Source organism: Mesocricetus auratus, unplaced genomic scaffold, assembly GCF_017639785.1.
Source record: "Mesocricetus auratus isolate SY011 unplaced genomic scaffold, BCM_Maur_2.0 Super-Scaffold_100003, whole genome shotgun sequence".
NCBI classification, from domain to species: Eukaryota; Metazoa; Chordata; class Mammalia; order Rodentia; family Cricetidae; genus Mesocricetus; species Mesocricetus auratus.
Window position 1 is genome coordinate 63,699,911 of NW_024429188.1, and position 17,257 is coordinate 63,717,167.

The following is a 17,257-nucleotide window of genomic DNA, read 5'->3' on the forward strand; positions in this document are numbered from 1 at the left end:
TACATGCTTTGTATGTTTTAGATAGTACTCAATTGAGTAATCATAATAAAAAGCAAATATTTAATGAAAAAATTAGAACATGAATGTGTATTTTAAAATTGCATGGCAAACATGGAAAATTCATGTATGGTGATAATACACTATATAGTGGGAAAGATAGAGGTCTACTGAGAAAAGGTATTGTTAGACTTTACTTAAGCCAATTAGAATATATTACACAGAATTTAATATGTTCTTATCTGTATTAATGTTTGGAAATCCTGATTAAAATTGAAAATATAGGCTGAGAATTAAAATAATGCATTATGTATTAAAAAACTCGCATCAATTTTTTTACTATTTAATTTAGCTATAGAGTTTTCATGACTATTTTAGGAGAGAGAGGTGCATGTAGAACTTCAAGTTAATTCAACTAAAACTAAAATTCATTTGTTTGGGACATAAAAGAAGCAATGGTATATTATCTGCATAATGCAGAATTTAAATAGAGGATGAAAGCATTGCTGATAAGTGATAGGAAAAACGTGGTGTTGCAATGCTTTGTCAGAGAACAACGGGCAGGAGAAGACTAGATAGGGCTGGCCTATGTTCTAAATAAATGTGCTAGATGTTCCTGATTTTTTTATTATTTTTTTGAGACAGGGTTTCTCTGTATTGTTTTGGAGCCTGTCCTGGAACTCACTCTGTAGACTAGGCTGGCCTCGAAATCACAGAGATCCACCTGCCTCTGCCTCCTGAGTGCTGGGATTAAAGGCATGAGCCACCAACGCCAGACAGTTGTTCATGATTATATGTGTATCATAAATTTCAGTCAAGTTCTTAGCAACATTAATCTGCTGACTTAAGCTCATTTCTACATATATATCCAATTTTGTTTAGAAGAAATGCTAACATTTTATGTCTGATGAAGCTAAGAAAGTTGGAGATTAATACTTAGGAATTCTAGCAAATGCAGACTTTAATTTATAGTGTATGAAAGATTTATATATTTGTCCTTGTTATACAAAAGTAGATCTAAGGCAGTATTTTATCTTAGTGACACGCTTTCCTTTTCTAAGTATGAAAAATAGAATATTTATATTTTGAGCATCCAAAGAACCATTACCTTGAATCTCTGTCTATAATCATGAAGTGTAGATGATTTCTAAAGCAGAAAGCATTTGGTTTCTTCAAGAAACCTTTTATAATGTCTTGTGATTTCAGTTAATCTGTCAGACTGAAAAAATAAGCCCTTCATAGGCCCCCTTCTTCCTGTGCATATAAACTTTTATTTAATTCAGTTTGAAATAGCTTGCTTCTAATTTTCACTTCCTCTCCATATTTTTGGCACTGTCGTTAATGCTTTGTTCTTTGCTGCCATAAAATATTTATCAATTCCTCGTCTAATAAGAACAGTTCCCTGGTTTATACGGAATATGTCTCACCAAATAGAAAATGTCTCTTGTTTATTTCGAAAATATATATTAACTTGCCCATATGTTAGTATTATCTACTGGTATTTAAAATGTAAAGTTAAATAATTCCGTGGACAGCAATTATGCAGATACTTCCAATTTTTGATCTAATTTATGTCTTACTAAGGTTACATGTATAAGTGTTTGCATATAAGGTTTGTAGAGATTTGGATATGTTTCATTCTCATTATATTTATAATGAAAAAATGCTCTTGTACTGATTTTTGGGAAAGGAACCCTATAATACCTTAACTGTCTACAAAAAGTTAACATTCACATGAGACACACGTGTAGGAGGAAGCCTGTATGCCGCCATTAACCATGTGACTTACTAGAGGTGCATACAGATGAGGTAAGAGCGGTTTACCACTCCGCTAACCACACCCACTTTAGGGATGACTAAAGACTTATACAGACGGATGTAAAGACATATAAGTACGTAGGTGGTGAACTACGTCACTAGCCAGGCCCACTTTTGGGCATGGCTAGGGGGCATTACGGGAGAAGGTATAAAAGACTGAACAATGGAAGTCTTGGTCTCTCTTTTCCCGGAGTTCGGCTTCCGGTTCGGCAGCAGAAAACTACTTGCCTCATCTGGGTTCCTTGTTTGGTATCTTGTGAGTAATTTCTACAATAAATACTTAGTTTTACTTTCAGTAAGTATGTCGCTTATCGTTACAGCATCATTTGGAGCCTCACACACGAAGTATCATTTACAATTTTACCCTGGCTCATATGCATATATTTGAATTGTTAATTAAGACAAAAGAAAGTTTTCAATAAATTTACCTTACTGTATTTTTCATTTTATACATAATTTTATCATTAAATTAACAGAAAATTGCTTTGAGGAAGCTAAGTATCATTTAAGAATTCTTAAATATTTTACAGAATATTTCTAAGAATGCATTCAAATGTAAACACATATCCTGTGAAATAATAAACTTGAAATAAGTTATTTGGGAAATGACAATTATATGATATATTTACTTTGCCATTTTGCTATATTATATGCTGGAAATAATATAATAAATATAATTTATGCTGTGATATAAATGTATTTTTATATAATACATTAGAAATTAAACTTTCTAAATGAAATCTCCTTATCCTCAAACTACTCTAAATTGTGTGCAGATTCTAATATTTAAGCAAGTTGTTTTATTCTATTATCTTACACACATCAGTTGGCTTTCAACCAGTAATTAACAAATTCAAATTATTACATGGCACTCTCTCTCTAATACTGTACACACTTATGTCACCAAATGTTTAATTGCCTACTGCCGTCTTTATGTCAAACAGCATTTTAATGGGAGCATGTGATAGATGAAAGAGGGTGGTGAAAAGGAGACATAAAAGTTCAATTATTTCAATTGTAACAATAGGTTTTTTGAAAGATTTATTATAGCTTCTGCCTCCAAACATAATTATGATTTGTCATTGGACAGATAGCTTAGCCGTTAAGAGCAGTGGCTGCTTTTCCAGGGGACCTCAGTTCAATTTCCAGCAAACACATGGTAGATAACAACCATCTATAAACTGGCACTAGGGAATTTCACAGGAATCCACAAGGATGACCACTAAGAATCTAAGCAGTAGTGGAGAGGCTACCTTAAATTCCTTCCCCCTTTAGTCAGATCAAAGGGTAGTTTATGGGGCCACTAGCAGTGGAACCAGTATTTATCCCTACTGCATGAACTTACTTTTTGGAGCCCATTCCCTATGGAGGGATACCTTGCTCAGCCTCAATACAGGGTGGAGAGAGTTGGGCCTGCCCCAAATGAAGTGACAAACTTTGATGATTACCTATGGGAGGAGTCCTCAGCCTCTCTGAGTAGAGGGTAGAGGTTGGGGTGGTGAGAAGGTGGGTGGAGGAGTGGTGGGAAGACAGCAGAGAGAGGGAACTGGGATTGGTACAAAAAATAAGTTTGTTTAAAGATAAAAATAATTTTAAAAGGAAGAAAAAAAAGATTTGTCCCAATTCTGTTCAATTCACATAGCCACAAACAATTTACTAACAATACATTCAAAATTCCTGATATTGGGGAAAACTATTAAAGAAGTTAATAATTTAAAACTTTAAATCATGTACAGATTTTACATTGCCACCAATGCAGTATGCATTTCCTCTGCTATACAAAAAATCTGCTTAAAATTCAATCTCTCTGTGGACCTAAACACCAGATATGGAAACCAAGTCCTATTTCAACAATGTCTTAAATTAGAATTCATCCACTGAAGAACAGATTGAATATTAAAAGCTGTGAAATGTTTGAGATCTGTGATTGTTTCAAGCATTTGGATTAGCTTAGAGGCAGGTTTCAAAAATATTGTTTATTAATAAAGTTTTTCCAAACTGAAAAAATGCAACTAGCCCTTTAAGGTTTGCTTTTTCAATTTCTAAGGTTGTTAACATTTGCATATTGTCAAACTCCTTCCTGTGCTTCTCCAAGCAGCACAGTCATGGCCTCAATTGTCATTTAGTAGACTATAAAATAATTTACATTGACACATTATGTTATCCATTCAGTTTTTCAGATTTACTCTAAAATTAGATTCCTTTAGGAAATAAGAACAATATATACAAAAGAGAGAAAATTCTCTATTAAGCATTTATGTTAACCAAGAAAAGTTAAAGTTTTCACCAGATTTATTAATTAAGTCCTATTATTTGAAGAATAATTTGAGTAAAATAATACAGTCACATTATCTTGTCTACGATGCATTCATTTCCTTGTGTTTCAGAATTTTTCTTCTCTTAGCTAAAATTATGAAAAGGAAGTCATATTTTCTAGATTTCCTCCATATGCTTTTAAGTGATATAAAATATTAAGTCTAAATTTTGAAACCGATTATTTTTGCCTTATGATTTTTTATATTAAAAGAAAACAATACACTGTTTTCTTTCATAATATCCAAATTACTAATTACTGTGTTCAGTTGATATTATCATATTTTGACAAGACATCATTTTAATTTATGAACTATGGTTACTGGTAATGATTTAAAATGTATGGAACTGGCTCAAGAGGTTCCATAGAATAATTTTAGTATGGTGCCTGGATATCATTCTTGGATATTTTGGTAAAGAAAGTGAGTGCTTTTTTACCTTGTCTGAAAAGTGTGCCTGAGGATAAAGTGAATAGTTTTGGCTTAATTCTATTTACAGAGGAAATCACAAAATAGCTGTATTTGTTAAATCTTAAATACAATATCACCACAAGCATTACCCAAGCCTTTCACACAATTTGAACAGAAAATTTTATTTGAGTTCCGCTGTTTCTCATTTGAAGTCCATGTACTCTACAAAAGTGCAATAACTAAACAACTTGCTAGTCATGCAATCAATACAAAAAGTACAGGGGTGATTTTCACTACATGTTAAGCAGAATTAGATATTTAGGGAAATTTTTACCATTTTAAAAATAGTATTTTCAAAGAAAACTAGATATTAGTTTATTTATTTAGTATTTCAGTCTTCAAGTCTATAACTTTTATTTTTCCACAATTTTCTTCTGAATTATTTGACCTTTGGTACTCACCTCTGAGAGTCTTGGCACAAGAAAATAAATGAACAACTTGTTCTCAAAAGTTAGTTCATAAAATTTGAGAATTTGTGTTAGGTTTCACCCTACTTGCATAATGATGTGTCTCTGCATTAGAAATTATTCTAAAAATTTTAATATATTGTCTTAAAGATAACACATTGCTATAACGACAATAAATATTTGTTTAACTATTATGTATCAATTGACTCTGTCATCAAACATGGTCAAGTATTTATAAAAAACATTCTTTAAATTTTAACTTTTTTCCAAAGAATTATTTTAAAACTGCCTCCCTTAAAGATATATTTTTTATAGACTAAAACTTTTAGATTCTAAAATAGCTCCACCTATGATTACTTTATTGAACTAATCAGAAATTATAAATTGATACACTGACTAGCTTTTGTGTGCATTTCACCAATCCTATGGTAAGACCTATGGACCAGTTAAGGTTTTCTTTCATTGTCTAGCATATGGGATCAATATGGTTGTACTATATATCCCTAAACGGATCTTTAAAGTAATTTGTGTGATCCTCTTTCTCTCTTAGCACTCATTAGAAATCCTAAAACTTTAGAATACATTGCTGAAAGTGACTGTCCTCAACAGAAGACTCCTAGCTGGAAGGAAATAGGAATAGTTGCACTTTGTTTAAGGATATTTCTATTGCACAAAAGATATGTGCTTATTTGTACCGGGATTATGCCCATACATGTGCATAGTGTAATATGCTGTGTTGTGATACTACTCTCTGATAAACTATTTATGTTCATATAATTTAATTAGGAGATCCATTGTTTACCTTTTAATAAGTATTCCTTTAATTTTGAAATGCAGGTAGTCTAAGTATTCCAGTTATTGTATTTATGGCAGTCAAAAATACATTTAAAACTTCAATTATAAAGGATAAGAATAGCTATGTGATTGTGTGTAGTTGAGATTCCATAGTATATGCAAGGTCATGAGTCTACTTCCAGAAATATTCATATACATATACATACACATATACATATACATATATATATTCAGTGTAGTCAAACTAATAATGTTTATCACAATATAATTTTATATTATTTTTATATTTTGTAAGAAAAATTATACCTGAATTATAAAACACTTCAGAATATGAAAAATATCATGTTACTAAAATCAATTAAAGGAAGTTAGTGAGAATATTTGATGTGTAAAGGAAGCTTTCAGCCTAACTTCAGTTACATAGCCAGGACCCACTATCTTTGTGGAAGAAGAGACCCCACTTTCAGAAGTTGTCCTCCTATGTCCACACATGGTGTGGATCAATTGTGCTGCAGAACATACATGTACAGTCATGGCAAAAAAGAAAAAGAAAAGAAAACCACAATCCCTTAAATGCAAATAATTACTTAAAACAAATGTGTGTTATTAAATGTATACTTCTAAATTATTTAAAACCATGTTAATATTACAGATAAATCATACTGTATACATAGTTATTGATACATTTTACATTTAATTATATTAATCAGAAAACTTCTGTTTTGCTCATTAGTCATGTAGACTGTAATATCTCAGAGGAAAAGCAAAAAATTTACTTTGATCCTAAAGAATCTAGAACAAGCTCTCAGGAGGCAGTGGCAGGCAGATCTCAATGTGTTTGAGATCAGCCTGTTCTACAAAGTGAGTTCAAGGACAGCCAGAGAAATGCTGTCACAAAAACCCAAAATTAAATAAATAAATACATACATTAAAAGAATCTAGGACAATGTGGATGGTTTTCAAAAATGTTATTGACTAAATATAAAATTAATTATATATAATAAATATATATAGAGAGATTATACTATATCATTTACTGCTTTCTTTTCTTTCTTCCAAACACTTTGCTCCCTTTCAAATTCATCTCCACTTTTTTTGTTTTACATGTCAATCCCAGTTCCCTCTCCCTCCCCTCCTCCTGCAACCCCCATCATCCTTCCAGCCTCCCACCCTCTAGCAATTTCCTTCCACATAGGGGATATCTAGAGTTTGTCATTTCACTCAGGGCAGGGTCCAGGCACTCCCCTAAGAGTCCAGGCTGAGAGAGCATCCCTCTTTGTGTTACGGACACACGAAGTCTGTTTGTATGCCAGGGATAAACACTGATCCACTTCCCAGGGCGCCATAGGTTGCCCAGGCCTCCTCACTGACTCACACATTTCAGGGTGTATGGATCAATCCCATGCTTGCCCCCCAGCTGTCGGTCTGGGGTCCAAGAGCTCTCCCCTGATCAGATCAACTGTCTCTGCTGGTTTTGCCAGCCCATTCTTTGCCAATTTGCTCATCGCTCCTCTCTTTCTGTCATTGGGTTCCATGGATTCAATTCATTGTTTAACTGTGGGTGTTTGCCTCTGCTTCCATCAGTCACTGGATGAAGAAAGACTTCAAGTTCATTATCAGGAATGCGCATTCGAGGTGGTCTCTCCACTATTGCTCATCTCCTCTTTTCATTGTATATATACATATATATATATATGTTCAGTTTGTGTAGTGTTGTTTGTTGATATTTTTTGTGTAATGGAGACATCCTAATTTACTGCATTCTCTACTGTGTTATTATAGTCTTAAATATATCACTTCATATAATGAAAATATTTCCAGTTTTAAAAATGTTTCATGCTGTTAATTCAAGTGTTTCTTCAGAGTACGTAAGAAAATTTTTAAGTGGAATATTTTTATTTTCTTGAATTTAAGGAAAATTGATCAGCTTGATTTTATTCATATATAAATCAATTTTCAATATTTAGGTTAAGGAAGCCAAAGTCTTTACTAGATTATCTAATGTACTTGGTTTCTTCTCGGTTATTATTTTGCTATTCAATAAAATTCCTTCACCAGTTAAAAATATCCAGAGCCTTAAAAGCATGTCCAGACCCATCACAACCTAATAATTTTTATCTATTCAGTTACCAAATAACAGAATTTAAATCATTGAGGTATCTCAGAACTGAAAAGCAAGTACTTTATTTATAGATCTTCATTTCTGTGTAAGATACAAACAAATAATATTGAAATAACACATGCATTATTTTTTCAGTGTAATAATGAATGCAAAGTATATGTTTGTGAGTGTGATTGCATGTGAATGTTTTCAAAGAATTTGATCCATCAAATGTGTAGAGTTTCAGTATTTTTTGAGAGGTCAATCTTACTCTAAATGTCTTTCAGAAGAACTGTTATTTTTCTTTTCTTCTTCAGCATGTGTTACTATTAAATTGCATTACTTCTTGATGAAACACATTGTGAGAGAAAAACAATGTGTTGTAATATTCCAATGACATTGAAAAATAACCAACAATCTTTATTTATTAATTCATGTGATTGTATAACAGTATTACTTCCATACTTTCATATTAATGTTTGTTTGTTTATGACTTACTATTATACTCTTAAAAATTCATTTCATTTTAAACTAACTCAATTTTAGTTTAACGTTGTTTTATGATAATTCAATCAATCTTTTACGCTTTAATCATGAAAGAACATTTTAAGTTATATAATAAAACACAGAAGTGATCAATAAATAAGTTTTCCTGTAGATTTTAACGTTTTACAAATAATAAATTGGATAGTCATCCATGCAGACATGATGAAAACCTAATATTTCATTAGTATAAACTATTCAGTTTAAGTTTAGAATTGATTACTAGTTCTTGAATATGTCACAGTGTCTTAAAATGAAAATGAATTAAAAATTTAATGTCTGTGTGCATCTATAATATTATTAAAATATGCTTGAATCATCCTCACAACTTCTAATTTTGTGAAATAATGGGTATGTATGGTTAAGAAGATCATATAGGAAACTTTTTTTAAAACAATAATAAGAACAATTCTAATAAACAACTCTTATGCTATTTTCTATTGTCTTTTGGCAATTATCTTTATTTTCATCACCAGAATTTGGAGACAGAGTACTGTAGGTACAATATAGCATAATTTTTCATAATATATTTCTAGTAGTAGTGTATATGAATGCAAATTAAGCTTTATTGGTGTCTTGTACTTTCCTTTCACAGCCAGTGAAAATAGAAATTACTAATTTCTTGCAAAACATTGATCTCATAACAAAGGGATAAAAGCACATAGCCATTATCTAAAGGAGAAATCATTGCTTGTTGAAAGTGCAACATATCACATGGACTTGGTGAAATCACTCATGCAAACTACAGAAGACAAAATAATGAATTTAAACCTTGTTTATGTTACTATATTCCCTGTGAAATGAAATTGAGAATATAATGGAATATAATATAACATATTATAACTTATATAATAATAAATATAATGGAAAGAAGAGAAATGCATATTGTTTAACTTTATACAAATCTCTTTTTAGCTTTCATTCCTGGACTAAAGAAAGGTACAGTAGAAATACAAAACTTCACTAAAATGCATGTTTCATTTCAAAATTATTTATTTATTTATTTATTTATGTTTGTTTGTTTTAAGAACTTTCTTCATTTCTCATAAAACATTATAATCTTAAGTGTTTATTTCAGATGTTAAAAATGAGCTTGTACTAAAAGAATATTCCTTAAGTCTGTTATTCTGAATAGTTTAATGATTTTCCAATTTCTTTTCATCAATATTTATGTAAAAAATTAATATTGTCATGTAATCATTTACTTGAGCTAAAGTCATTGCTTTCAAATTACCTATTGATTTAATTTTTCATTTCTTCCTCTGACCTGGTAAATATTTTCAATATTTTAGTGAATATGAAAGACAGAATTTCGTCATTTGGCATTTCTTTTATAATTAATGCTGTATACATATTTAAATAATAGTCTAAATTTCCATTCTTGTAAAGGTATGTAATGTACATTTTTATTAATATTTATTGTATAGATTATTTGTAAGGCTCCACTAATGTAAGTTTCATAAACTGATATTTTTAACATGAAATTTAAGCAACCAGTTAAAAGCTATATAATTTTAATTTTTCTCATGGAATTTTAAAATATTATTAGATATTCTGAATGCCTTGTATATGTTTATGCTCCTTTTTTATTTCACATTTGAAAATGTATTTCCTGTTGTTTTAATTGATTCCAAAACCTACAATTTATTTTTCTTTAAAAGTTTTAAAACTGAAACATCAGGCCTATCTTGAAAAAGTCAAAAGAAAATCTCTTGTCTCATAACCTTGTTCTAGTACTTCATTTCCGTTTCTGACTTTCTGATTTTCCTTCTCTGAACTTTGTTCAGAGAACTCGAATTTAGGTTGTCTAGATATTTCTGGGTGTGAGTAATATCCTGACCAAAGCCAATTTACCAAGTCTTACATTCTAGAATAGTCTAATGATTTAAAAGTCTAAGTTATTACTAAAACATCAAATCTCTTTAGTGTGTGTTCTTTTAGAATCACAAAGAAGTTTTATATATCTTATTCTAAAAGGGAAGGATTGGAGCAAAATTACAATCAGCAAACCCAAAATCTAGCAGTCTGGGAGTTCAAATGTCTGACACAAGGAAGAAATTCCTGGATGCAAAGAATCTTAAACACTTCACATCTCTATCCCATCCATAGCATTTCATATCTTTTCTTCTAGGTTCAGCTCTACTTTTTGTCTACCACCATCTTTGGTAATTACTCCATTCTCCTGGAATTTCCAATATGTTGGGCCTTCACTAAAACTCAGTCTTCATGATCACAAATATCAGGGAATCTTACCCTGCCCAACGGTGCTAAACTTTTCCTTCTAACCGTGACCCCAAGTATCCTACAACTTCCATGCCAACAAAACCATTACCATGTATGGGATGCCATGTTCAGCTATGGGTTTGGCATGTTTACTTTAGCTACTCTAGATCACAACTTCCATGTCCTCAGCCTGATGAAATCCTTCAAGATTTTACCTCATCTATGTCTCTTGTTAATGACAGTTGATATTTCAGTCCTAGGTAACCAATATTGATTGTCCCAAGAAAGCAAAGGTTTCTCTTAAGTGATGCTGATAATTTAGAAAGCACTGCTGAGTCTTCAGATCCATATGAGCATAAATCACACATTCTTTATGCAAAATATCACATGAATTATCCCAATAGAATCTTTGGTGAACTCTGAACCTTCCTTCTGAACCTATACAAACCAGGAATTTACATCTGCATTATTTAGCATTCTTAGCATACAAACAGCATTTGATAACATTTTAGCCTCTAAGTACTCAGGAAGGTTCCATAGACAGTATCAAAATATTCCACACAAGATATTCAAAAACAGAAAGCCTTAATAGTAAGGAAACTCACAGCAATTCCCCACTCCTAATCTCAATTTCTGTCCTAGTTATTTTTCTATTGCTGGGATAAACATCATAACCAAAAGCAACCTAGGAAAGTTTTTATTTGGCTTATATATCCAGGTAATATTGCATAACTGAGAGATGTCATGGTAGAAATTCAATGCAGGAATTTTGAACAGAAATCAGAGGCTTGAGTCTTGGCTTGCTCTCCATAGACTTTAACCACAGAAATGTTGTTACCCTACCAGAAGACACACTTTTAAAAGGAATATGACTCTCCCTTTCCCAGAACTTTTGATAATTCCTTAACTGAAGGTGGAACACAACCATCACAAGTCAATCCATTTAACAGTCTATTGCCTATTTAATCTAGATCAATCTTCACTTTTGTGTTGTTTCCTTTGTATTCTTGATAAAAGCCATGTATCAGAGTTATATTCTTTTGCTATTAATGCTGATATTAGCTCAAATTTTCTGGATTATCACTGCTTCTGTTGAGAATTTCCTTTACATTATAGAAGTTGTCCAGTTTTCTGGCATCTATTTGCTTGTTTATCTTCATACTCTGCACTTTGAGATCTATCTTATTTCCACATGTCATTTGATCTGTTGGAAAATTTTCTTAGGAAGTGGAAGAGGGAGTGATCTCACTTGATTTTATACATTTGGATATCAAATTTGTCAAAAGTTTTAATTGAAAATAGCCCTTTATCAAAAACATGTTCTTAACTTTGTTAAAAATAAGTTGGTTATAGATGTATGGGTTTGCTTGTAGGCTCTATATTATTTTCCATCGGCCTATGTGCCTGTGTCATTGATAAAATCAGCAGCCTGAGGCATTGTATGGCACAAAATAAAAACAGTCAGCAGTTTAAGTATGCAATCAAGAACACAAAAATGCCCTCTTTTGAAAAATAAGAACACAGATGAGTTTAGCATCAAAGTCTGTGATTATGTCTGGCATGGGGCTCACATCTCTCCTTTCCATGTTATTCTCATTCCCATGTCTCTCCAAGAGAGGGAAATCCCAAGGAAGAGAGGATATTCTTAGAAGCTCATTTTTCCCAAGAATTTAATTCTGTTATAAATTGATGTATAAAATGAATATCTATGTATAAATATATAAGTAGTTCTGGAGATGAAAAATTTACTAGGACATAAGGCATAATAACTCTGCACATGTTAGTTTGATGAAGATGTTCCAGAAACTATTTTTGTTGTGAAGCAACAAGTTGACCACTATAGCTTTATGTTTTATGTATCTTATTTGGGAGAATCTGAGCAAGTCTAAGAAGGATCAGGCACAAAAATGCTTTTATTCTGACTATTAGTAAACTAACACTAGCATCTTTCTATCTTGTCTCAGGATCCCAACCAGGCTCAGCTAATGTTCTTTATGTCCTTTGATGAGGGGTGGCGTTCATTTTCAGTTCTTTGATGAGCTAAGCTTCTGCCTAATAATAGTATCTTTTAAGGTCTTGTAGCATAATTCCTCCTTGTTTGATCATTTGTCTTAAAACAGCTCTGGCTGGTTGGGTCTGTCTAACAGTATACTTTTCTTTTTCTTTATTTAAATTATTTTTAAATCTTCTGAGACTTTCACATGAGTACTGAATTTGCAACATTTCTACAACACCCTCTCCCTATTCTAGCTTCTACTGTATCTGATCCCTTCTGCCTCTCAAATTCATGATCTCTTCCCTAAGTAACCCTGAGTCTATTTGGTGTTGCCTGTATGTATGTGTTCTTAGAGCTCCCCAGTTGGATTGGATAACCAACCAATGGGCCTCATCCTTGGAGAAGACCTTATCTTCCTCTCTCAACAGCAATTGATTTCCTGTAACTCTTTGCCTGTGGAGGAGGTCTTTGACCAAGATCTCTGTTTGGAAAAAGTATTTTCTTTGTTTTCCAGGGTTATATACCATTGAAATCTTGAGATAGTTTCCAAAACAAGAGCTGTATAAAGACAACACTAGTATAAATGCAAACATGGATGGAGATAATTCTCACAACTGCTCATTTTTCAAATTACAGAGATTATAGTTTAATTACATTTCTCTTTCCATTCCACTCTCTATACCCTCAAACATAACTGTTCCTACTTACCTTTGAAATCACAGCTCATTATTCACTAATTAAATTGTTAAGTCTATATTATACCACCCGTATGTATGTGTTCAGGGTTTATAATTTCTTAATAGAAAAATAACTTTCTAAAAGTTTGTTGTCTATATAGATGACCAGTTCTTAATAGGAAGTAATTTCAAACACAGTGTTTTATTAATAGTTACCTGTTTAAACTTCTTCTATAATTCTTAATAGGAACTCATTTCAAACATAGTTTTATATTAGTAATTGCCTGTTTAAAACTTCCTCTATTCAAATATCAGTTTTGTCAGGAAACTTGATATACAACTTGCATTTGAAATAATGGTATGCATTGGTTTGACTATTTGTGATTGTTCTTGTTTAATGCCAGTACAAAGCAAAAGTAAAAATAAGGACAAGAAAATTGTACTTCAAACTGTACATTGTAGTATATTAACTCAGTAAACATTTAAAAATCATTTATACCAACTATTAGGAGTAAGATTATATTTCATTTTCTTTAATATTCTATTGCATAAAATAAATTACTTCTTTAAAGAAAAAGTTAGATTTTGGAAACACTCTGCATTTGGAATATTTCCTATTCCAGTGCAAAATTTCCTTAAGCATTGCTACTTAAGGAAAACTTCTGATTTCATGTACAAATGATCACATTTTTTTGTATCATAAGAAGCATTTCTACAAAAGAGTAATATTGTCATCATTAATATGAGGTGTTCTAATAATTAAGCAGTATGATACAATTAGTCATCAAAATTAAATGGTATTTTTAAACCAATAGGACATGCTAACTTTCTGGGTTAATTTATTATTTTCAATAATGAATAATTCTTCAATTACTGCAGATAAAAAAGTTAATAATATTTCCCCTATGGTATATGTATATATATAATCACAAAAAGAATGATGAAATTGCCAATTATTGTAAACCTAAAAACAACTTTATTATTAGAGCAGAAAATGTAGTATTATTGAATCTTGTTTTCCCCATCAATTCAGCAAAAATAAAATTATGAAAACTATTTCCTTAAAAGTAGTGCTGGATTGCTTTTTAGGCCACATGTGAAAATAAAAAACAAAACATTGATGTTTTATGGATACTGCTCCGAAGAAAAAACTCTGTACAGAGGTTTACCAGAGTTTTATCAAAATATAATTTGGCCAGTTAAAATAAGTTTTTTTATTTTTTATTATTTATTTTTAAGTTTAAATTTAGATTAGAAACAAGGTTGCTTCACAAGTCAGTTCCAGGTCCCTCTCCGTTTCCCTACCCTACACCCGTGTCCTCCCCCCAACCCCTCCCCAATATCCCCTCATTTCCCAAGGGAGAGTGAAGCCCTCCATGGGGGTGTCCACAGTCTGTCATTTCATACAGGGCAGGGCCCTGACCCTCCCCCAAGAGATCAGGGTGAGAGTGCATCTCACATTGTTGGATGGGAGTCCAAAGTCCATGTGTATACTCGGGATGAATACTGATCTACTGCCCAAGGCTCAATAGATTACCTAGGCCTCCTCACTGACACCCCCAGTCAGGGGGTCTTGATCAGTCCCATGCTGCAATTCCAGGCATCAGCCTGGGATTCCAGAGTTAACCCTTGTCAGGTCAGCTGTTTCTGGGGGTTAAACCAGCCCAGTCTTAATCCCTTTGATCATCAGTCCTCCCTCTCTGTTACTGGCTTTCTTGAGGTCAGCTCAGTGCTTAAGAGCCCCCATCGTTTGCCTACCAGACTTCATGTTTTATTGTATTTAATTTCCATGCACAAAAACCAAAACCAAAACAAGTACAGAATATATATTCATATATATTCACACACACACATGCATATGTGTGTAGGTGTATATATGTGAGTATGTATGTATTTATCAAGTGTTAATCATTTAGATTCCTTTTGACAAGTTTGACAAAACCGTAATTAATTACTATCATATGCAAAAGTTATAACTGCCTCACATGTACAAAATTTAAGAAAGCATAAATAATTTAATTTCATTTTTACCTGGACAATGGAAGTTCTGAGTCACCAATTTTATGAAAAAATATTTTAGTTGACATATCAAGCCTCATATATTTAGCCATATTTTATTTACAGGGTTTTTCCTTTGCGATTAAATTTATGAAAATAATTGGAAAATGTAGTAATATCCATGATCATTGTTTTATTCATGGACAATAAAGGATGATAAGAATTAATATATGACACATTTACATCATGTATGACATATTCATATATGTTAGTTTTACATTGTAATAAATTAAGACTGAAAGAAGTTAAATATAATGAGAATACTTATGCAAGTCTATAAAATTTCTCTAACAAATCCCAAGGTAAGAATGTCTATATAATTTAACATTGAATTTTCAGCGTATAAATCATACTCCTTTTATCCCATGTGCTACATAAAATATTGTACACAATTACACATAAATAATTGTATCATGGGGCTGGAAAGATGACTCAGAAGTTAAAAGCAGTGGCTCCTCTTCCAGAGGTTCTGAGTTCAATTCCCAGGAACTGCATGGTGGCTCACAATCATCTGTAATGAGATCTGGTGCCCTCTTCTGACCTGCAGACATACGTGCATGCAGCACATCTCATACATAATAAATAAATAAATAAATAAATAAATTTCAAAATGCTATTCCATCATAATTTATAAGTTACTCACATTTATCATCCTGTACATTTTTCTTGGAAAATATATTAACCTAATCAGATAAATGTATGACATACTGTTGCAAATTTTATCATTGCTCAAGCAATTAAGTATACAGTATGAGAATACTTTATATGCTTTAAAGCAAAGATGATCATGTTACAGAGGAGTTTCTATCTATTCTCTTAGAGATACTGCATTATAGTTTTACAACAGTCATATAATCCTGTGTTAGGCTTTTGATTGACGTAATGTTTTGTATTTCAAAGAAATCCACATGATTGTAGATAAAATGCTTCCTAACCAAAGCTTCACCAATGTGACAAATACCAGCTTCTTCATCTCTGTCAAATATGCCTTGTTTTGTGCTTAAATATAACTTAAAATTACAACACGCAAAAAAACACACACACACATGCGTGCACGTACACACACACACAATTTCCCAGTTTGTTAAACATAATCTTAAACATTTAAGAAGTGAAATAATAAACAATTATATAATAGTACTTGTTCTATGCTAATATTTTTCTTTACAGAGTTAATAATTAGAACATATTTGATTAATATAGGACTATTATTGCCTGAAAATATACAAAAGACCCTATTCAGTAAGAACATGTTACTCCTACTTTTCTTCCATAAAACAAAGAAATTAATATAATTTATAATACTACTTTAGTTACCAAATAATCCTCTAAAGTAGAAAGAAAAAAACTCTTTTGTCACTGAAGAGGACAGGAAGGACTCACAAAGCCTTGATAATAGTGAATCAAGTATGATTACTTCAATTTTTCCAGTATTAATTTCTGATTCTTCAGAAAAACATGGGCAAATTCAAGTTAGATGTTGGGTAATATAACTTGGAAGTAGGATACATAGTTATCCTTCACAATGTTTGATTTCAAATATCTAGTTTTTATATTTAGTCCAGCTTTACTAAAACGGGAACTGAATAACATTACTCTAAAATAATTTGAACTATTTACAAATATTATATAGATTTTATACTGAAATGAAAATATTTTACATATCATGTTGTTACATGTAGTCTGCCATTAAATTTATTTTCATCTATTCTCAGTTTTTAAAAACATGACCACTTGTGATTATTTTTAATTTTTAATTACCTATGCCACTGGTATTTCTGCCTTCTTTGTGTTATGGCTAAACAAATTCAATTTTAGAAGAAAGAGTATGAAATATCAGAAGTAGTTAATACCACATA

At 31.7% G+C, this 17,257-nt stretch overlaps 1 protein-coding gene across 1 annotated transcript in view; it reads left to right on the top strand.

The window, feature by feature from the left end:
• Positions 1–17,257, top strand: part of Pcdh11x (protocadherin 11 X-linked) — a 526,718-nt gene that overhangs the window by 433,532 nt on the left and 75,929 nt on the right. Inside the window, exon 7 of the mRNA XM_005072516.4 lies at positions 9,360–9,383. Within this exon, the coding sequence (XP_005072573.1) occupies positions 9,360–9,383 (24 nt within the window). The remainder of the gene's footprint in view (positions 1–9,359; positions 9,384–17,257) is intronic.